The 22,505-nt window shown below is 51.5% G+C and overlaps 1 protein-coding gene across 1 annotated transcript in view; it reads right to left on the bottom strand.

Annotated features, from left to right (window-relative positions):
* LOC115894927 (dynein heavy chain 17, axonemal-like) overlaps nt 1–17,090 on the bottom strand; it is a 38,993-nt gene extending 21,903 nt beyond the window's left edge. Inside the window, 11 exon segments of the mRNA XM_030924091.1 lie at nt 130–252; nt 1,267–1,502; nt 2,803–2,995; nt 4,639–4,754; nt 5,074–5,281; nt 8,090–8,307; nt 8,468–8,563; nt 9,836–10,000; nt 11,095–11,328; nt 15,102–15,263; nt 17,056–17,090. Of these exon segments, the coding sequence (XP_030779951.1) occupies nt 130–252; nt 1,267–1,502; nt 2,803–2,995; nt 4,639–4,754; nt 5,074–5,281; nt 8,090–8,307; nt 8,468–8,563; nt 9,836–10,000; nt 11,095–11,298 (1,559 nt within the window). The 5' untranslated portion in view covers nt 11,299–11,328; nt 15,102–15,263; nt 17,056–17,090.
* Nucleotides 17,091–22,505: the final 5,415 nt, after the last annotated feature.

Raw genomic sequence — 22,505 nt, 5'->3', positions numbered from 1 at the left:
TTGTCAAAGCCCCTGCTGCTTACCAGGGAAGCAAAGGGCATTCCGGGCGTTTTCCCTACATGCACAGGCCCAGGCCCCAGGCCGGAAGATGTTTACCTGGCTCAAGCCACGGAGATGGAAACAACTCACTTTCCCTTTTTAATTGTGTTCCTGCCCAGTAGAGGGTCCAGCACGGGGTCCACGGTTTCGCCAATGTTCTCAATGAGCAAGGTGTCCCCTTCCGAGATGGCCTGCTCGATGACATCCAGGTAGCTGCGGGCACATCACGGAAGCTGGTTCACCGCAGAGGGCCTTGTGATGGAACGGTGCGCACGCGCCGACCCGCAGCCCCTGCCCTCTTGAGCGAGACAGCGCCAAGCGAGTGGTGACCTAGGAGCCTACAACTTGTTCCCAACAGCTCACCCTTTCCTGAAAGGAGCCAAGGGGCTTCTTTGTAAACTGCCCCTGTGATCTTATGGGAGTGGAGATGAAAATGGAAACAGTTTTGCTTTTTGTTTTTTGAGACAGGGTCTCATTCTCTCGCCCAGGCTGGAGTGCAATGGCGTGAGCAGGGTTCACTGCAACCTCGACCTCCCAGGCTCAAGTGATCCTCCCATCTCAGCCTCCTGAGTAGCTGGAACTACAGGACTACAGGCTCATGCCACCACACCCAACTAGGTTTTTTTTTTTTTTTTTTTTTTGGAGAGACGAAGTCTCACTATGTTGCCCAGGTCGGTCTCAAACTCCTGAGCTCAAGCTATCCTCCTGCCTTGGCCTCCCCCTCAGAGTGCTGAGATTACAGGGATGAGCCACTGCGCCCGGCCTGGAAGCAGCTTTGAGTAGCTTTATGGCCACAGAGGCAAATGTTTTCATATCCACACGCCATTAGATTTTCCAGCACCGCTAGGAAGACAGGGCGTCACTGTACCTATGTCGTTAACAGCCATTGTTTCTCATCTGTGATGAGAACACAGACCACAAGACCCAAGAATGTGGCCACCTCAAGCCTCCCAGCCAGCAAATGGCCAAGCGGGAGGCAACCCCCGGCCTGAGCCTCCGTCTCACTCTCCTTTCCCTGCAGGAGCAGCGGGTGATGGGGACAGGGGAAGGGAAAAGAGCTCCTAATTTCATTCTTTACTACTGCTGCTGTTCCCCGGGTCAAATTTAAAACCTGTGGGCTAGTACTTGTATTTAAAGACCCACCCATCCATTGAACCAATTTGAAATGCCTAAGGCATGCTTCCAAGCAGAGGGGGGCTTTGGTCTAGGTCCTGCGCCCGCACACACCTCTTCTGTCCCAGGCGGATGGCTTTCAGTTCACTGCTGTATTTGTTTTTGATCCACTTGATTCCTTGGAGCTGGGCGTCCACAATCAGCGGCCACCGCTCGGTGTTGCACAGGATGGTGGCATTCTCGGTGGACATGCGGTCGCTGGGGAGGCCCTGGTTGTTCCAGGTGGCCACGTCCGCATCATCTGTCAGCAGGCTCAAGGGATCCAGGCCATTTGTGATCGGGATGGGGACCTGCACAGGGAGGCACACTTTCTTAGAAGGGGTGATGCAACCTTATTACTTACTAGAAAATAGCTCTCCAAATCATGCTGAGTCTGGTGCTGTGGTTAGGGGTGGAGCAGCAGGACGACCTGGGAGAAGCCAGCCATTTCCATCACTCTGGACAGAGCAGCTTTGTAACTCGGCTAGAAATGGCGTCAGCACAGCAATACTGGGCCATGTTCTTTTTTTTTGCCCCCAGACAGTCTTACTCTGTCACCCAGGCTAGAGCGCAGTGGCGTGATCTTGGCCCACCGTAACCTCTGCCTCTCCAGTTCAAGAGATTCTCCTGACTTGGCCTCCTGGGTAGCTGGGATTACAGGTGCCCACCAACACACCCAGCTAATATTTGTAGTTTTAGTAGAGACGAGGTTTTACCATGTTGGCCAGGCTGGTTTTGAACTCCTGACCTCAGATGATCCGCCCGCCTTGGCCTCCCCAAAGTGCTGGGATTACAGGTGTGGAGCCACCACGCCCAGCCTAATTTTTGTTTTTTTTTTTTTTTTTTTTTTTTTTTTTTTTTTTTTTTTTTTTTTTTTGAGACGGAGTCTCACTCTGTTGCCCGGGCTGGAGTGCAGTGGCCGGATCTCAGCTCACTGCAAGCTCCGCCTCCCGGGTTTACGCCATTCTCCTGCCTCAGCCTCCCGAGTAGCTGGGACTACAGGCGCCCGCCATCTCGCCCGGCTAGTTTTTTTTGTATTTTTAATAGAGATGGGGTTTCACCATGTTGGCCAGGCTGGTCTTGAACTCCTGACCTCAGGTGATCTGCCCACCTCAGCCTCCCAAAGTGCTGGGATTACAGGCGTGAGCCACTGCGCAATGCCACAGGGCTACATTCTTATCCTCAAAGGGGCCTGAGCCTCATCACGGTGCCATGTGGCTGGTTCTGCCCTGCTGGGACCTCCCCAGATTTCCTGAGTGATGAATAGGACTCCACTTTTTTTTTTTTTTTTTTTTAAGTCTAGGTCTTGCTTTGTCACCCAGGCTGGAATGCAGTGGTGCGATCTCTGCTCACTGCAACCTCCGCCTCCAAGGTTCAAGCGATTCTCCTGCCTCAGCCTCCCCAGTAGCTGGGATTAAGGCGTTCCCTACCACGTCTGGCAAATTTTTTTTTTTTTTTTTTTTTTGGTATGCTTAATAGAGATGGGGTTTCACCATGTTGGCCAGGCGGCTCATGAACTCCTGGCCTCAAGTAATCCGTCCGCCTCAGCCTCCCAAAGTGTTGGCATTACAGTCGTGAGCCACCGCGCCTGGCCAGGACTCCACTCCTTACCTTTAAGTTATGTATGTAAGGGATCCAGAATTTCTCCATCAGCTCATTCCGGTATTTCTTGGTGAAGTAGCCCACATAGGACACGAAGGCAGAGATGAGCAGGACGTCCCCACACAGCGTGACCCCCTGGCTCCTGAAGTTCTCCACAGACTCAGCCCAGCGGACGTTTTCCGATGCTAATCCCCCCACCAGCCTGAAGTGGAACGAGAGAGAATAAAACATATTTGCATCAGTAAGAGGACTGGACCAGACAAGCCTCCACCTCTGCACCTCTGTGAATCTTCAGAGTTTGCTGTCTCACCTGGCTCAGTGGCTCAACGATGAAAATGCTTTTGGGGAGTTTTTGGGAGGAAATGCTTTAGAGAAGCCCAAATCGTGCTTCTTGGCTGGGCGCGGTGGCTCATGCCTGTCATCGCAGCACTTTGGGAGGATGAGGCAGGTGGATCCCCTGAGGTCAGGAGTTTGAGACCAGGCTGGCCAACATGGTGAAACCAGTCTCTACTAAAAATATAAAAATTAGCTGGGCGTGGTGGCATCCATCTGTGGTCCCAGCTACTCAGGAAACTGAGGCACAAAAATTACCCGGGAGATGGAGGTTGCAGTGAGCCAAGATCATGCCACTGCACTGCGGCCTGGGTGACGGAGTGAGACTCTGTCTCCAAAAAAAATTAAAACAAAACAAAACAAAAAGACATGCAGGATGTCAGGGCTCAGAATGAAAACAAGCACAGGAAATACCTCATTGATAATTTTTATATTAGTTACCTGTTGAAATAATACCTTGGATATTTGGGGTTAAATAAAATTATAACTATTTCTTTGTACCTAAAAATGTTTCTTTGTAGAGATGGGGTGTCACTAGTTGCTCAGGCTGGTTTCAAACTCCCACCTCAGCCCTCCAAGTGCTGGGACGACAGGTGTGCACCGCCATGCCTGTTTTTTTTTTTTTTTTTTAAGACAGAGTTTCACTCCTGTTGCCCAGGCTGGAGTACAATGGCACAATCTTGGCTCACTGCAACCTCCACCTCCTGTGTTCAAGTGATTCTCTTGCCTCAGCCTCACAAATAGCTGGGATAACAGGCGCCTGCCACCACACCCAGCTAATTTTTCTATTTTTAGTAGAGGCGGGGTTTTACCATGTTGGCCAGGCTGGTCTTGAACTCCTGTCCTCAGGTGATCCACCCACCTTGGCCTCCCGAAGTGCTGGGATTATAGGCGTTAGCCACCATGCCCGGCTTGCCTGGCTAATTTTTGTATTTTTAGTAAGATGGAGTTTCATCATGTTGGCCGGGCTGGTCTTGAACTCCTGACCTCCAGTGATCCACCTGCCTCGGCCTCCCAAACTGCTGGGATTACAGGCGTAAGCCACTGCGCCCAGCCAGCCTCTGTACTTTTTAAATGTGGCTGCTGGAAAAGTTAAGGTGACACATCCACATCTGGCATTATATCCCTAGTGGACGACACTACTCTGGAGCCCCAAACCGTGATGTAATCTGTGAAATGACTGTCTGCTGGCTGCAAAATGACCCTGGAACACACGTGGTGGGTGACAGTGGGTTATGACCAAGTAATGCCCCCTGGAACAAGCCCCGTGGGACCCAGTGTCCCAGGCCAGCGTGGGTTACTTGGAACCACGCAATAGGTCATATTTCGTGGAGGCCCCTGACTATGCAGGAGGCTAAGGTTTATCCTAATTACTTTGAGCTCAAGAAGTGAAAGTGGCAACCTGGCTGCTTCCACCTGAACTGCCTCCTCTTCCTCCCCAAGGCAGTTGTATGGGCCTGTCCCTTTCAGGGGTCTGAGAGCAGGAGAGTGGTCTCAGGGAGGAGCCAATACCTGTTCGCCAGTAAGATCACCCTGTTCGTGGCATCGGCCTCTTGCTGACACTTGATTTTCTCAGCTGTTGCTTTTTCAAACGCTGAGGTTAGGTTGCTCAGGTTGGCGTTAAGTTCCTGCAAAACCAAGTTGGAAAGCTGCTGAAAACTCCACGAGGCATCTCTAGCACGCTGCAGCGGCGGCAGGGCTGGGTCCTGTGAGCACTGAGTGTCTAAGAGGCTCCCACAAAGGCTGAGAGCCCTCTGGAGCATGGAGGCCAAGGACACCAAGCAGCTCCCGGCACCGTCTGGCCCCTGCCTCTGCCTGCATCCTCTCACGCTGCTAAATAATTCATGACGGCGGGCCGTGCCAACCCATTTTAAACAGAGATATTGACCGGCAGCGCAAGCAAGTGGCTCTGGTATTTCGCAGAGACGGGAGCGAGCCGGCACTTACGGCAATCTTGTTTTTGATCCGGGACAGCTTCTCTTGCGCCTCTGCCAGCTCTGCATTAGCCTCCTCCAAGGCCTGCCTCTTGGGCGCCACGTCGCAGTAGACCTCGTAGAAGCGGACGATGTTGATGCACCAGGAGCAGAGGCCGGCGGCGGCTGTGGACTTGGAGCGGATGAACTCGGGGTCGAACGTCGGGTTGCCTTGGTAGGGCCTAGCAAGAGAACACCAGTGGGCCGGAGTCGTCACCCTGTCCTGCTCCGGCAAAATGGGCCCAGAGAGGCTGAGTGTCTTGCCCAGGGTGGCACAGCTCTGGAGGGGGAACGCTGGGATTCACACAGTCAGGCTGGCCCTAGAGGCCATGCCCCACTGGCTCCACTCTCCCACTCCCGTTACCCCACAGTGGCATTGCCCAGTTTTCCAAGTCGGGCACCAGGAGACTGAAACTATCAGGTTAGAGGGATGAGACGCAGAAGAGATGATGTGGCAGGTGTTATTCTTTGGGGGATGGTACAGTGACCAAGAAAAATGCCCACAGGTGCAACTTAGGCACTCTAGAAACTAGCGTTTTTAAAAATGACACCAACATCATTATATATGAACTGAACTGCCTGCAGAAAGAAATCTGAATGGATAATTCAAAATGTTCATTGAAACGTAATTGAAATTGAGGTTAGGAACAGAGCCCATCATTTCTCGCTCTGGTCTACTTATGCTTTGTGTAGGCTAATATTAGAATGAGCATGCGTCTCCCAGACACACACCACACCGTGTGGGCAGGGAACAGTGCAGAAGCTTGCGGGGTGATAGAAGGAGGCATTTTTTGGGGCTTCATGTATAACAGCAAAACGAGAACAGCCTAAACATTCAACGAACGGGAAGTGCTAAGTAAATTTTGATTCCTGTATGATAAGATCATACATACAAAAGTTAAGAAAATCATATTTATTGTTTTTTTTTTTTTTTTTTTTTTTTTTTTTGGAGAGAGGGTCTCACTCTGTCGCCCAGGCTGGAGTGCAGTGGTGTGATCACAGCTCATGGCAGCCTTATCCTCCTAGGCTCAAGTGATCCTCCCACCTTAGCCTCCTGAATAGCTGGGACTATAGGCACATACCACCACGACTGGCTAATTTTAATTTTTTTTTTGTCAAGACGGGGTCCTCTTTGTTGCCCAGGCTGGTCTCGAACTCCTGGGCTCAGGCGGTTCTCCTGCTTTGGCCTCTCAAAGTGCTGGGATTAAAGATTAAAGGTGTGAGCCACCGCACCCAGCCTTGAAGTGTTTTATTGTTTTTGTTTTTGGGATGGAGTCTCACTCTGTTGTCCAGGCAGGAGTGCAGTGGTGTGATCTTGGCTCACTGCAAGCTCCACCTCCCAGGTTCAAGTGATTCTTATGCCTCAGCCTCCCGAGTAGCTGGGACTATGGGCATGCACCACCATGCCTGGCTAAGAAATGTTTTTAATAACATAGGGAAAAGTGTTTTTTGGTTTTTGTGTGTGTTTTTTTTTTTTTTTTGGTGTGATAATATTAAGTAAAAAAAGCAGAATAAATATATGTATACAGTATTATCTTTTCTTTTTGAGATGGAGTCTCACTCTGTCGCCCAGGCTGGGTGCAATGGCGTGATCTCGGCTCACTACAACCTCTGACTCCTGGGTTCAAACGATTCTCCTTCCTCAGCCTCCTGAGTAGCTGGGATTACAGGTATGCGCCACCACACCGGGCTAATTTTTGTATTTTTAGTAGAAACGGGGTTTCAACCATGTTGGCCAGGCTGATCTCAAACTCCTAACCTCATGATCCGCCCACCTAAGCCTCCTGAAGTGCTGAGATTACAGGCGTGAGCCACAGCTCCCAGCCCAGTATTATTTCAACTATATATTAAAAAAACAAAAAACAAAAAACCTTAGAAAAAAAGATGGGAAAGAAATATATCAAATGTTGATTGATGGTGGCACACCCTGGTGTAGTCCTACAGGCGTTCTTGTTGGTTTCTCTTATACTTCATTCTATACTTACAAGATGTTTCGCAGCAGTCCCACCCTCTTCCTCCCACGTGGGAGCTGAGAGGTTTTGGGGTCCTAGCTGGGGTCGCTGGGGTCTGGTCCTCTTTCTCAGTCCAGGTCGGGAGCACCCTGAAGTTGGCCTCCTAGGGGATGGCCAGTGAGGAGCCACACGGGGTGGGAAACAGGCTGGGCACTTACAGAGTGGAGCACCCCAAGAATGCCAGCGCATTGACATTTACGGGGTGAAAGGCGGAGTCCCCATGGCACCCTTCCCAAGTCCCATGGCTCATCCCAGAAGGAGCCATTGCCAGTCCTGTCCCTCCAGATGTAGAACCTTTACAGTCAGGCCAGCAAAAGAAAGACGCATGGCAGAGCCCCAGGCATGTGGCCACTCGCTGTCCGGGCCTGCGTGCATGTGTGTGCGCACACATGTATCTGTGTACATGTATATTTTGTGTGTACTGTATTCATGTGTAGACATGTTCGTGTGTGCATGCATGTGCATGCTTATGTGTGTACATGTGTATGTGAGCACACGTGTGTGCATTCTGTGTGTACTGCATTCACATGTACACATGTACATGCATGTTTGTGCTTATATGTACACGTGTGTGCATGTGTTTGTATGCATGCACTGCATTCACGTGTACATGTGTGCATGCACGTGTGATTATGTATACATGTGTATGTGTGCACATGTGTGCATTTTGTATGTGTGCATTGCATTTGTGCTCACATGTATTCATGTGTGCAATACATGTGCTCATGTGGTCAGCTGCTCTCACAGGGGCCGACCTCTGTGGGGCCTGGCCGGCCTCTCTCTCTGACCTGTGGCCTGAGGGTTCCCGCTGCTGAGCTTGTCAGCTGTGTTCTTGGGGTGCTGTATGGGGAAGGAGCTGCCTAGATTTTGAGCCACAGGCCCCAGGAGCCTGAGGCCACGCTTCACCCTCAGCACCCTGCCTTGGCCTGATGGAGAATCGGAGGGAAGCCCTGGCCGCGAGGCCCAGCGCTGACTCACTTGAAGGCCTTCAGGCAGGCCTCAGGGATGTGCTCCTTGTCGAACTTCTTCAGGGAGTCTAGGAAGGTGTCCACCTTGCCCATCATGATCTTGGCCGCCTTCCAGCTCTTGTCCTTGGGGATCTTGCCCCCAGGTGCGGTCAGAATCATGACGGCGGCGGTGACGTTGACCACGGCGTCCGGGGGGGACCCAAAGGACTTCAGCTCTGTCAGGTTGTTCTGCAAATGACAGACAGGATGGGTCTGATGGGAGTTTGGACTGGGTCCTTGGCGATGCCCCAAGGAAGCCGCCATGAGCACGTCACCACCCATGCCAACAGTGAAGGCCACTTCCTCTCCACCCAGGCCAGGAGTCCCCTTTCTTTCCCTCCCCCTTTACCTTATTCAGAGTGTCCAGAGCCTCCTGGGCTGCCAGTAGGGCTGGTTCTGCTTTGGCCAGGTCCGTTTCACACGCCTTTTGCTTCTCGGTGACATTCTGGAAGGAAGATGGACAGGAGAGGTTACTGCAGGTCTGTCCATCTACCTGTGGGGGCATGTACGTGCATGTGTGTGCATGTGTGTATGTGTGTGCGTGCATGTGCATATGTGTGCATGTATGTGTATGTGCATGCGTGCATGTGCATATGTGTGCATGTATATGTGCATGCGTGTATGTGCATATGTGCATGTGTAGGCAGCAGTGGTGAGGGGCAGCCCAGGCCCTAGCAGGTCTGAGGCTCCACAAAAGAGGCTGCCCCTCCGGCTACCACTCATTTGCTGCGTTTGCTGACTGCGCTCCTTTGCCAACATCCCTCCGTGTGTACTTGGCCCCTGTCTAGAGCCCACCATCCTCCCTGCCTCCTCTGCTCTGCCCCACAGCCTTCAGGGCAGAATGAGCAATGCCTCGGCAGTTGGGTGGGATTCTTGAGTTCTAAGACTGGAGGGGAAATCCAGGGGCCACCCAGACCACCCTGACTTGGCAGTCTTATTGTTTCTGGGGCTGTTTCATAATCCATCCAAAATGGAACATCTCAGAGTATATAGCTTACCCCTCTCTAAGAAAGTAGCAATTCTTTCATCCATGCACATACTCATTCATTCACTCAGGAGACAGTGGGCGATGACTGGAACGCTCTTAAATAATTACCCAGATGTGGGACTGACAACAAAAAAAGCACCCAGGGAGCGGTGATGAGAAGCTACACCAATGATGCTGTGACCTTCAGGCTCCAAAGATGATGAAGACACTCCCCCTAAGCAGTGGTTCTCAACCTCAGCCACCCCCCAAACCAGCAAGAAGCCCACCCCAGGCCAGGAACGTCCTACCCTCTGTGGCGGGGGTGGGGGGTCTGGAGCCGCATGTCTGAGGACCAGGCTCCAGCGAGGTCTTCTCAACCCCTCCCATGCTCATGGATCGCAGGCATTTTGTTAACATGCAGGCCCCATTGAGCAGAGCTAAGCTGGGGCCCGAGAGCCTGCATTTCTTACAAGCTCCTGGTGAGGCTGCCACCGTGGGCTGGAGGCTGAACATTGAGGAGCTTGGCCACAGGGATGGGAGTTAATTCTAAGGAAAGCCTGCTTCTGAGTGGGGGCCCTCACCTGGGAGAGACTCCTCCTTTGGGGTCCCACTGGTTTAAGAACCTCGTTCTTCTATGTAAGTCTCAGCCTTTCCTATGCCTGTTGGTACCACCTGACCGCATGAGGAAGCTCAGGAGGCCTGGCCAGCGCAGCAGCCCTCCTGAGGCCACACTGGGCTGCCTTCACCTACCTTATTGATGACCTCAACCTTGACTTCCTCCTCGTCAGCAATGGCCTTCTCTTTGCTGACCTTCTCGGTCTCGATGCCGACCACCTGGATCAGTTTATCTGCACTCTCATTCTTCTGCTTGAGCTCAGCCTCCTGAATCGCCAGCTTGGCTTTCAAGTCATCCACCTGGGGAAGGAGAAACCAAGAAACAGCAAGCGTGGGCCGCAGCCAACATATGCCACCCTGCACTGGGCAGACAAGGGGTGGGAGCCACAGAGGGGCAGAACGGCAGGGCTGTGTCTTTTGACTCCCAGTGACTCGTTTTGGAGAGTCTTTTCAATATCTTAAAAGTAGGTATTGAACCCTGACTGTGTACACAGGGTCACAAGTATGAGACATTCCCGGTGCTCAAAGGAGTTGGCAAGGTGACTGAAAAGAAAAATATCAACTGCAGCCCAGGCAACATCGTGAGACCCTCTCTGTATAAATAATAATAAAAAATATAGCCAGGCATGGTGGCCTGCACCTGTGGTCCCAGCTACCTGGGAGGCTGAGGTGGGAGGATCGCTTGAGCCCAGGAAGTTGAGCCATGATTGCACCACTGCATTCCAGCTTGGATGACAGAGCGAGACTGTCTCAAATGCCAGCTGAGTTGCAGTGCTGAGCAGGGTTGGCCAGGGCCCCTCCAGGCTGGTGGGAAAGTGATAGCAAGAGTTTGTGGGGGCAGGGGTGCGAAAGCTCCCCCGGAAGCAAATGGGAGGTGCCAGTCTGTTCACAACTCCAGCAGGGAGGTAGCAGCTATTTTCAGGCCCCCTCACAGGTGTCAATGGTGGGCAATAAAGACGAAGGACCAGGACTGCATGATGGAGGAGGTCTGAAGCAGGCAGAACCCTTAAATATCAATACAGTGTGAAGGAAAGGATCCAGGGAGGTTTTTGAGCCGGGCACCGTAGTATGAATGGCATTTATGAATGAACAGATGCATATTTATTGACTGCATTGGACAGGATGATCAAATCTCACCAGACATGGGGCAGGTGCCACCCCCTGTGTAATGTGCCCTCTGTATGCCCAACATTGTGAAAGCATTTTGAGCCTGTTTTTTGTTACGACAAGTATACTAACCCTGGCCTAGGAGTGAATGCTTCTCAAAGGCAGGAGGCTCATCTTACTTTAGGCAGTGCTGAGCCCCGGTGTGACCAGCCCGTAGAAGCCTGTGACAGTAGCGGCTCCTGCGAGGCCTCCAGGGGACTGCCAAGAGCTGCCCCCCCCTCTCTTACCTGGGAAGCTGTGCTCTGCAGCTTCATCAGGCCGTTCTCCAGCCTCTCGATTTTGGCAACAAGCTCCATTCTCTTCTTGGCCAGCAGGTTCTGGTAGAGTTTGATCTGCTCCAGAAAGGTTTTGGGTGTGGTGTAGTTGTAGCGCCTCTCAGTAGCCAGGTACACCCTGGACATCTCGTTGACTGTGGTGTGCACGTAGGACATGAAGAAGCTGATGGAGGCCTTGACTTCCTGCTACAAAGATGAGACAGCCAGTCATCCCTGGGAACCCATCCTGCAAATCAGCAAAGTGGAGCTCCCCGGACTCACCAGGAGCTCTGGACAAGGTGCCCCGAGACCAACCTCAGTGTCTTCAACTGCCCAAAGGGGCTCCTGAAAGCAACAGATCCTGGGGCTCTTGTGGGCATTGCACCATGGAAGGGTTTAGCTTAGTGCCCAGGACACAGCAGAGCTTATTATCATTATCTCTGACACACACACACATACAGGAGTTCGAGACCAACCTGGCCAACATAGTGAAACCCCATCTCTACCAAAAATATAAAAAATTAGCCAGGTATGGTGGTGCACATGCACACACACGCATACACGCACACATGCACATATATATGTGCACACACATTCACATACCTGCATCTAGACACATGCACATGCATTCACACACCTGCATCTATACACGTGCACACACATTCACACACCTGCATCTATACACGTGCACACGCATTCACACACCTGCATCTATACACATGCACACGCATTCACACACCTGCATCTATACACATGCACACGCATTCACACACCTGCATCTATACATGTGCACACGCACACACCTGCATCTATACACGTGCACACACATTCACACACCTGCATCTATACACGTGCACACACATTCACACACCTGCATCTATACACGTGCACACGCACACACCTGCATCTATACACGTGCACACGCATTCACACACCTGCATCTATACACGTGCACACGCATTCACACACCTGCATCTATACACGTGCCACACACATTCACGTACCTGCACAGATACACGTGCACACACAATCACACACCTGCATCTATACACGTGCACACGCATTCACATACCTGTATATACACATGTGCACACGCACACACCTGCATCTATACACGTGCACACGCATTCACACACCTGCATCTATACACGTGCCACACATATTCACGTACCTGCATCTATACACGTGCACACACATTCACACACTTGCATCTATACACGTGCACATGCATTCACACACCTGCATCTATACACGTGCACACGCATTCACACCTGCATCTATACACGTGCCACACACATTCACGTACCTGCACAGATACACGTGCACACACATTCACACACCTGCATCTATACACGTGCCACATTCACGTACCTGCATCTATACACGTGCACACGCATTCACACACCTGCATCTATACATGTAGACACGCATTCACACGCCTGCATCTATACACGTGCCACACACATTCACGTACCTGCACAGATACACGTGCACACGCATTCACACACCTGCATCTATACACGTGCACACGCATTCACACACCTGCATCTATACACGTGCACACTCATTCACACACCTGCATCTATACACGTGCACACGCATTCACACACCTGCATCTATACACGTGCCACACACATTCACGTACCTGAACAGATACACGTGCACAATCACACACCTGCATCTATACACGTGCACACGCATTCACATACCTGTATATATACATGTGCACATGCACACACCTGCATCTATACACGTGCACACGCATTCACACACCTGCATCTATACATGTGCCACATACATTCACGTACCTGCACAGATACACGTGCACACGCATTCACACACCTGCATCTATACACGTGCACACGCATTCACACACCTGCATCTATACACGTGCCACACACATTCACGTACCTGCATCTATACACGTGCACACATATTCATACACTTGCATCTATACACATGCACATGCATTCACACACCTGCATCTATACACGTGCACACGCATTCACACACCTGCATCTATACACGTGCCACACACATTCATGTACCTGCATCTATACACGTGCACACGCATTCACACACCTGCATCTATACACGTGCACATGCATTCACACACCTGCATCTATACACGTGCACACGCACACACCTGCATCTATACACGTGCCACACACATTCACATACCTGCACAGATACACGTGCACACGCACACACCTGCATCTATACACGTGCACACGCATTCACACACCTGCATCTATACACGTGCACACGCATTCACACACCTGCATCTATACACGTGCCACACACATTCACATACCTGCCTACCTGAAAAAGTACAAGGCTGAGAATATGTTTTCATATCCCAGGTCATTCTGCAAATATTTATTGTTCATTACCAAGGCTGGGTCCTGGGATTTAGAACTTCTTTCCCCAGCCCTCTGGGCCTGCCCACCTACCTGAAGGCAGGCACTGGGAGCTTTGCCCCAGAAATTGTCTCAGCAATGTTAATTTTAATTCAGGACATTTTGAGAAGTAATGAATTCATCCAACACACACATTTCAGGATGCACATCTAGTGCTGGTGGTGGGGCCAATGCCTGTTTCTAGAAAGTCTCTGCCTTGGGAACTAGAAACCCTAATCTATGCTCCAAGGGACACCTCTGAGCTGCAGAGTTACTGAGAGTGGCCAGTCTCATAAATGGAAGCTCTACTGGCAAGCAGGCTCTTTTCCCATCTTTAAAAAACTAGGAAAAAGAGAAGCTAGTTTCAGGTTTATTCTAGCCTACTTAATAACTGCATATGTGTTCAAAAGAAGAGATGGTAATAAAGGGTGGTTTATTCCAAGGGCTGCTCATCCTCCCTACTGAGTTGGTCAAAAGTGAGCTAGGGTTTACAGGTAATTTCCAGCCAGGCATTGAGCTCAAACAATGAACATGGGCACCATCTTTCATTGTTTTTTTGTTTTTTTTTTTTTTTTGAGATGGAGTCTTGCTCTGTCGCCCAGGCTGGAGTGCAGTGGCACAATCTCGGCTCACTGAAACTTCCACCTCCTGGGTTCAAGCGATTCTCCTGCCTTAGCCTCTGGAGTAGCTAGGATTACAGGCATGTGCCACCACACCCGGCTAATTTTTTATATTTTTGGTAGAGATGGGGTTTTGCCATGTTGGCCAGGTTGGTCTCAAACTCCTGACCTCAAGTGATCTGCCCACCTTGGCCTCCCAAAGTGCTGGGATTACAGGTGTGAGCCACCGCCCCCGGCCTTGGGCACCATCTTTCAATGAAAAGAGACTGCAAGAAAATGTCAGACCTGTCATTTCCCCTGAGGTGCATGAGGCAATGGCGTGTGCCCTTGTGTATACTTATCCCAGCAAATACAGGCTCTCCAGCCAGTGCTCGAGGCAAGGTAGAAAGCCTGAGTGGCCCGATCTGTCCGCACGCTGCGTGTCCTCAGCCCTCCTGAACCGACCCTGGAGCCTTGGCCACACAGGGGCCGATTGGAAACCACGCCTCCCTGGCACAGGATTGCAGGACAATGAAACAAAAAAACCCAGCAGCCCACCTTGGTTTGCAATTCTGATGGTTTGTTCATCATGATTATTTTAGTGTTAATTTTGATTTTCAAAAATATTACATTACGCCTGTAGTCCCAGCTACTCCGGAGGCCGAGGCAGGAGAATGGCGTAAACCCGGGAGGCGGAGCTTGCAGTGAGCTGAGATCCGGCCACTGCACTCCAGCCTGGGCGACAGAGCAAGACTCCGTCTCAAAAAAAAAAAAAAAAAAAAAACAAAACAAAACAAAACAAAAAACCTCACTTATCTTGATGCCTGAGGTTTCTCGCAGCCTCTTAAACGTTGAGCCCAAGGTGGACGCCTCACTTGGCTCACCCTAGTCCCAGCGCCCTTCTCTCCCAGGGAGCCAGCCCTTGGACCTGTCCTTGTCCTCTGGGCTCTGCACTCTGGCAGAAGTGGCCTCAGTGACTCACTGGAATTCCCTCGGTCTCCTCCAGGAAGCGCGCACTGACGGACACCAGGGCATCTTCCGGCCACTCATGGAACCAGTCGATGGCCGTGCAGTTGACCACAGCTGGGAATTTTCTGGCTCGTACCCGCAGCACGGAGCCCACAGGGGAGAAACACAGGATCACCTGGGTGTGGGAGACAAAGATGCGCTGGCCATGGGGACTGCAGTGCTGGGGCCTAATCCATCACTCTGCAGAAAGCTCTTCCAGAAATCTATGCGCCCTGCCTGGCTCAGCCGCCCAGGGTCTGGGGAGCACAATCCCAGTTCTGGGTTTGAAGGGCGGCTGCCGCATTGCGGTGGATAAATGCTCATCTGGCTTTGTGCCTCTCGCTAGCAGTCCCAATCCCTCCGGAAGGGGCCCTTACCTCTCTAAAAAAAGGCCAAAGGAAGGAATGGGGAGCGGGCACCCACATTGGGCAGATGAGGCCCCAGAACGGGCCAGACTCTAAGCCCTTCAGTTCAGCAGGAAGGGTCCCCACCGGGCCCTGAGGGAGAGTGGCTAATTCCAAGAAAGGGCAGGGAGTCCCTGGGACCCCAGCTGGAGAAGATGCTGTGGAGATGGGCCTGGGGGTCTCTCTGGCTAGATGAGGACCTCCCTTGTCATGTGTCTCAGCCTTGCTCTCTGGTCCCCTTTCGTGGTGTAGGTGTTGCACAGATGCTGCTACTCATGGCGGTGGCTCATTGCTTGGCTGACTTTGCACCCCTCACTGTGTGATGACGTGAGGGTGTGGGACAGAGCTGGCACTGGCAGGGCACCAAAGAGGATCCAGGAGCAGGCAGCGCCCATCAGGGGACGCCTTTGGCTCACAGATAACATTCACTAATTGGGCTACACAGCCCGCAGAGGGGAGGGAGGGCCCCTGCTCTGTTTGAGTCAAGCAGGGGAAAAACGATGGCCAGAAGGTGCCCAGGAGAGCTATGGGGTTGGCATCCTGCAAAGGGCAGCACCACCGAACTCTGGAGAGGACGAGGCCAATAGATCCAAAGGGTTCTCTGTCCTACTAGGGGAGTTTAGCCTGCTTACCCTAGAGGAAATGCTGAAAGTCAAGGTGTGGCCAGGCAGCACTTTGGGAGGCTGGGGCAGGTGGATCACCTGAGGTCAGGAGTTCTAGACCCGCCTGGCCACCATGGTGAAACCCCGTCTTTACTAAAAATACAAAATTTTGCTGGGCATGGTGGTGGGCACCTATAATCCCAGCTATTTGGGAAGCTGAGGCTGGAGAATCATTTTAACCCAGGAGGCAGAGGTTGCAGTGAGCTAAGATTGCACCATTGCATTCCAGCCTGGGCGATGAGTGAAACTCCATCTCAAATTAAAAAAAAAAAAAAAAAGAGAAAGTCAAGGTGCAAGGTGCATTTATCTACTATAAACTAGCTGTGTGTGGGGAGCAGTCCACACAGAGTCAGCTGTCTGTCCACATCTGTGGATTTCACCAACCATGGACCGAAAATTTCTTTAAAAAAATAATACGACAATAAAAAATAATACAAATAAAAATATAACAACTATTCCCATAGCATTTTACATTATATTAGGTATTATAAGTAATCTAGAGATGATTTAAAGTAGAGGGGAGCGTGTTCAAAAATATGACACGATTTTATATCAGGGCCTTGAGCATCCATCCCTCCGTGGATTCTGGTATCCATGGGGGTCCTGGAATCCAACCTCCTCAGATACCAAAGGACAACTGTAAAACACTTATTTTGGCCCCAAGATACCTCTAAAGACCCACGTGAAAAAGTCTCCAGGCTCTGGTTCATCAGACAGCCCCACCCCTCACACTCTCCTAACAGAATTTCACATCCCATGAAAGATCAGTCCCCCCTGCTCTATGCAGAGCAAAAACCCAAACCCTGTAAGCCACGGGCGCCAAGCTGGGCTCCTGAGGCCCTGCCGAAGACGAGAGTCCCACCTTGAGCTGTCTGCGCACTTTTTCGATGAAGAATTTCCAACATTGCTTCCCGAGTGTCGTTCATGCCAAGGGTCTTGACTTGGGGTCGCATGGAGGAGACGATGTTCTCCACCTCATCCTCCATAAACAGCCCAGGGATCTCTCCTGAGGCCAGCAGGTCATTGATCAGCACCAGAAACTGCTCCTCGGCCACCTGGGAGTCCGTCATCAGGAACACCGAGGGAACGTTCTTCACGGCAGCCTTTATGTACTGAGCAGCGAGGTCGACCTGGATGGAGTGAGGACATGCTTAGGGGCCTTGGTAAGAAGATCCTCAATTAGAGACCTCCTCCACAACCACCCAGAGCATGGGGCCACGGGGCCACCTCTTTTTTTTCTTTTGAGACGGAGTCTTACTCTGTCGCCCAGGCTGGAGTGCAATGGTGCAGTTGCGGCTCACTGCAACCTCCGCCTCCTGGGTTCAAGCAATTCTCTTGCCTCAGCCTCCCAAGTAACTGGGATGACCAGCACACGCCACCATGGGGACAACTTTCTTTTTTCTTTTTTCTTTTTTGAGACAGAGCTCTGTCATCCAGGTGGGACTGCAGTGGCGTGATCTTAGCTCCCTGCAAGCTCCGCCTCCCAGGTTCATGCCATTCTCCTATTCTCCTGCCTCAGCCTCCTGAGTAGCTGGGACTACAGGCGCCCACCACCACACCTGGTTAATTTTTTGTATTTTTAGTAGAGACGGGGTTTCACTGTGTTAGCCAGGATGGTCTCCATCTCCTGACCTTGTGATCTGCCCGCCTTGGCCTCCCAAAGTGCTGGGATTACAGGTGTGAGCCACCGCCCCCAGTCCATGGGGCCAACTTTCTAAGAAACATAGGCCAGGTGTGGTGGCTCATGCTTGTAATCCTAAGGCTTGGGGAGGCTGAGGTGGGAGGATCGACTGAGGCCAGGAGCTCAAGACCAGCCTGAGCAACACAGCAACACCTTGTCTCCAAGTAAAAGAAAAAAGAAGGGTGCAGGAGACCCAAAACCTTGAACGGAGCACAGCCAGGTTCACAGCAGCCATCAGGACAACCTAAGTGTCCATCCATGCGTGAACAGGTACATAAAACGTTTCAGTTGGTCCATCTGTGCAACGGAATATGATGCAGTCTTAAAAGGGAAGAAATTCTGACACGTGCTGTAGCATGGACAGACCTTCAGGACATGACGCTGAGTAAAATAAGCCAGACATGAAAGGACAAATACTGTGTGATTCCACTTACATGAGGTCCCTGGAGTAGTCAAAGTCAGGGGCAGAAAGAAGAATGGAGATTGCCAGGGGCGGGGCTTGGGGGAATGGGGAGTTGTTTGTTTAAAGGAGACAGAGCTTCTGTTTGGGAAGTGAAAGGGTCCTGGAGAGGGATAGTGGTGACGGTCACACAACAGCGTGAATGTGCTTCATGCCACCAAACTAGACGTTAAAGGTGATGAAAAATGTCTTACTCTTTCACTTTTTCTTTTTTTTGAGACAGAGTCTCGCTCTGTTGCCCAAGCTGGAGTGCAGTGTCGTGATCTCAGCTCACTGCAACCTCTGCCTCCCAGGTTCAAGGAGTTCTCCTGCCTCAGCCTCCCAAGGGATTACAGGCGTGTGCCACCATGCCCGGCTAATTTTTGTAATTTTGGTAGAGACAGGGTTTCACCATGTTGGCCAGGCTGGTCTTGAACTCCTGGCCTCAAGTAATCTGCCCACCTTGGCCTCCCAAAGTGCCAGGATTATAGGTGTGAGCCACCGTGTCCAGCTGAAAATGTCTTATTCTATTTGTCTTGGAAAAAAAATAAAAATAAAAAAATAAAAAACAGGCTGGACACAGTGGCTCAGGCCTGTAATCCCAGCATTTTGGGAGGTCGAGGGTGGGTGGATCACATGAGGTCCAGGAGTTCAAGACCACCTTGTCAACATAGTGAAACCTCGTCTCTACAAAAACATACAATTAGCCACGTGTCATGGCGCACACCTGTAATCCCAGGTCCTTGGGAGGCTGAGGTATGAGACTCACTTGAACCCAGGAGATGGAGGTTGCAGTGAGCTGAGATTGTGCCATTGCACTCCAGCCTGGGCAACAGAGTGAGACTCCATCTCAAAGAAAAGAAATAATTAACAGTTGAAAATGGTCAATTTTATGTAATGTATATTTTACCACACATGCAAAAGGAAAGAAAAAAAAAATTAAATGGAGACCTTAAGAGGCCCTGAATAAATATACTGCAGGCTTGGACTGGGAGCCTTGACAGTCAACCCCCTTTCAGAGTCATCCAGAGCAGGATTAAGGACAGGGCGACAAGATGATTTCACAGGTTTTGCAAGAATAAATGAAAAGTTTTTTTTTTTAAAGCATGTTACAGAGCAGTAGGAATAGCTTGTTATTTTTGAATATGCCATTTCCATGTATATGTATGTTCAGAAACGCCTGCCAGGTTTTTCCAAGTAGTGATGTATATTGCCAGCATTTTGGTGATTTTGCTTATGTATAATATTTAATTATAAAAAACAAGACCTATGGGCTTCTGTGCTTACTGAAGAGGCTTTAAAAGTGTCCATATAGGCCACCCCCAAATGGCTGCTCCCTTCTTCGGAAGAAGTGACTCACTGAAGTCTCTCCATTCAGAGAGAACCCTCACCAGGCCTCCTCTTTGGGAGTTGACTGGAGTCAGAAGCCAGCCTCACAATCTCCTATGTTTTGACAAGCTAAGAAAAAAGCAAGGGGGGGGCCGGGCGCGGTGGCTCAAGCCTGTAATCCCAGCACTTTGGGAGGCCGAGACGGGCGATCACGAGGTCAGGAGATCGAGACCATCCTGGCTAACACGGTGAAACCCTGTCTCTACTTAAAATACAAAAAACTAGCTGGGCGACGAGGCGGGCGCCTATAGTCCCAGCTACTCGGAGAGGCTGAGGCAAGGAGAATGGCGTAAACCCGGGAGGCGGAGCTTGCAGTGAGCTGAGATCCGGCCACTGCACTCCAGCCTGGGTGGCAGAGCAAGACTCCGTCTCAAAAAAAAAAAAAAAAAAAAAAGCAGGGGAAGCTCTGAGCCTGGAAAAGCAGGTGGGCAGCCGCAGGTGGGACTTAAGCCATGGCTTCGTCCTTGGACCCTGCCTTGAGGCAAGGGGCGTAGTGTGAAGCCAGTGATGACCTTGAGTCAAAAACTCTTCTCATTTCACAGTGTAGCCAAGGACACTGGGTGGAGACTGACCATACCAGAAATCTTTCCATTTTTTCCTGGTTTTACTTTTTTAGAGATAGTGGGCTCACTTGGTCGCCAGGCTGGAGAGCAGTGGCATGATCACAGCTTATTGCAGCCCTTGACCTCCTGGGCTCAAGTGATCCTCCTGCCTTAGGATTACAGGCTTGAGCCACCCAACAAGCCCGGCCCATCTGGCTTTCACAGCCATGCTGTCCCCATGTGGAGTGGCCCTCACCCTGCCCACTGTGACCGCTGGGCTGCCCCTGGATTCCAGCCTGCCTCCACCTCACCCGCTCACTCTCTGGCACAGTCCCCTCCACTCCTGCCCTCTTATGCTGCTGAGTCTGGTCCCCACATCTCTACCCACATCCTGTCCCTGCACTTCCCAGCCCCACGTGTCCCACTGTGCACTGACAGCCTCATCCCCAGGCATTGCGTCTCCTCCGGGCCTGGCCCGAGGGTGGTTCTCCTCGACCCTCCTTCCTATCTTGGTTGAGAGCCCCATGGTGCTACTGAAGCTGGAGCTGCCTGCGTCCCTGTCATCACTGTCAGCCGAGGACGGCAATCGTCACCTGCATCTAGGCCCGTCTAGGGACCAGTCATTAATAAGGAGCACAGGTTTCCCTTTCTCTAGCCAAAACATCAGCAGCGCCTTTCCTTGCCATAGCCAATGCCACTGGCAGTGGACAGGCAGGACGTGGAGCCGAGATTTGGGAGTGGGGGTGTGTGAGACATCAGGGTTAGGGAGTGGGGCTGCGACAGTTAGGGTTAGGATTTGGGAGTGGGGGTGTGAGATGTGCAGCAAGACCTCCTGCCTGAGAATAACATGAGACCAAGCCCCCACCCCACCCGATGGGCTCTCACCCCTCCCCTTTCATTTGTAGGAAGCCGGGGGTGGGAGGTACCTGAGCTGCTGAGACCACGGCCCCTCATTCTGCTGAAAGGCTTTCTTCACGGGGCAGCCCAGTTCTGGCTGCTGACTCAGGCTGGGGGGAAGGTTTCCCAGAAATAAAAACTCCCCACTGCCTGGCCCCCGGGGGCTGTGTGTGGGGTGTGGGGTGGTAGCTGGCGTAGTATCTGAAGGTTTCGGATCCTGGACCCCAGCCGAGCCCCCGAGGTCACGCACGCCCTCTCGGCAGGCACAGCCCTCGCTGGCCCTGGTTTCCCCTCCTCCATTCTCCCTTCTTGTCCCACCTGCCTGCTTTCAGCCTTTGTGGGGTCACAGGGCTTGTGCCCCATCTCCACCTAGGTCACGCTACAGCAGTTTCTGTGCTTTCAAACTGTCCTTCATGTGTCCTAGAACACTACCACATCCTGCTGCTCTATCCCCTGCTCAGACATCTTGATGGCGTCTCGTTTTCTTGGGACCAAGCCCAGGGCTTTTCACACAGCACACTGTCCTCCAGGGTCCATTCTCCACCCCTTTCCTGTGCACCTGTAGCCTCCAGCAGGTGCCACAGGTTCTGGGACCTACTTTATATTACATAATCACAAACATATATGTTACCCTCATAGGGTAACATACGACAGCACTATTAGAACAAGAATCATGTGGAATGGCTCAGGAGTCTGGCTCCCCCAATACGATACAGAAACTTTTAGCCCTGTTTACCTCTGCCCTTAGTTCTGAATCCACAGAAGCGGTTTAAGAAATGACAGTGATAGCAAAGCTGATTTGTGATGCGTGTAAGGGCAGTGAAATTCCACAGCCCAGATCATAGAGCCGCAGCGGCTGATGCCAACGAGTAAAATAGCACCACTGAGGTTGAGGCTGAGGCTGTGCACCCATGATCAGCCTCAGCATGAAGGATCAGGAATAAAATCCCATCAGGGAGGCAGAGCAAGAAAACGATGCCGTCGTGAACGCAACCCAACATGATTTAGTTAATAGACTAGAGACTTCAATGGAGAAAGCTCAGTAAAACTATATGGCTCCAGGTTCAAACGACACTTGAGTGGCCGCAGATACCACCAATGTGAACTAACTCCATCAGATATGCTGAGAACCCATGACACACGATATACCACTGATGGGTCCAGAGGTCAGGGCTGTGGGGAGTGCCCATCTGAGGAGTTCAAAAAAGACCAGGCCGGTCCCTTTCTATATGGAGTAGAATCCACTGGGAAGGCAGAAAACAGCCAGTCAGAAACTGGAGGCTCTCCCAGAGGTTGGCTGTCCCTGGCACAGCCTGTACTGCTCCTCCAGGGTCTCTGCCTGCAGATGCCTCCCCACCACTCCC

This window comes from Rhinopithecus roxellana, chromosome 19 (assembly GCF_007565055.1).
Source record: "Rhinopithecus roxellana isolate Shanxi Qingling chromosome 19, ASM756505v1, whole genome shotgun sequence".
Taxonomy (NCBI): domain Eukaryota; kingdom Metazoa; phylum Chordata; class Mammalia; order Primates; family Cercopithecidae; genus Rhinopithecus; species Rhinopithecus roxellana.
The sequence above is the reverse complement of the archived record's forward strand: the minus strand, read 5'-3'. Positions and strand labels throughout refer to the sequence as shown.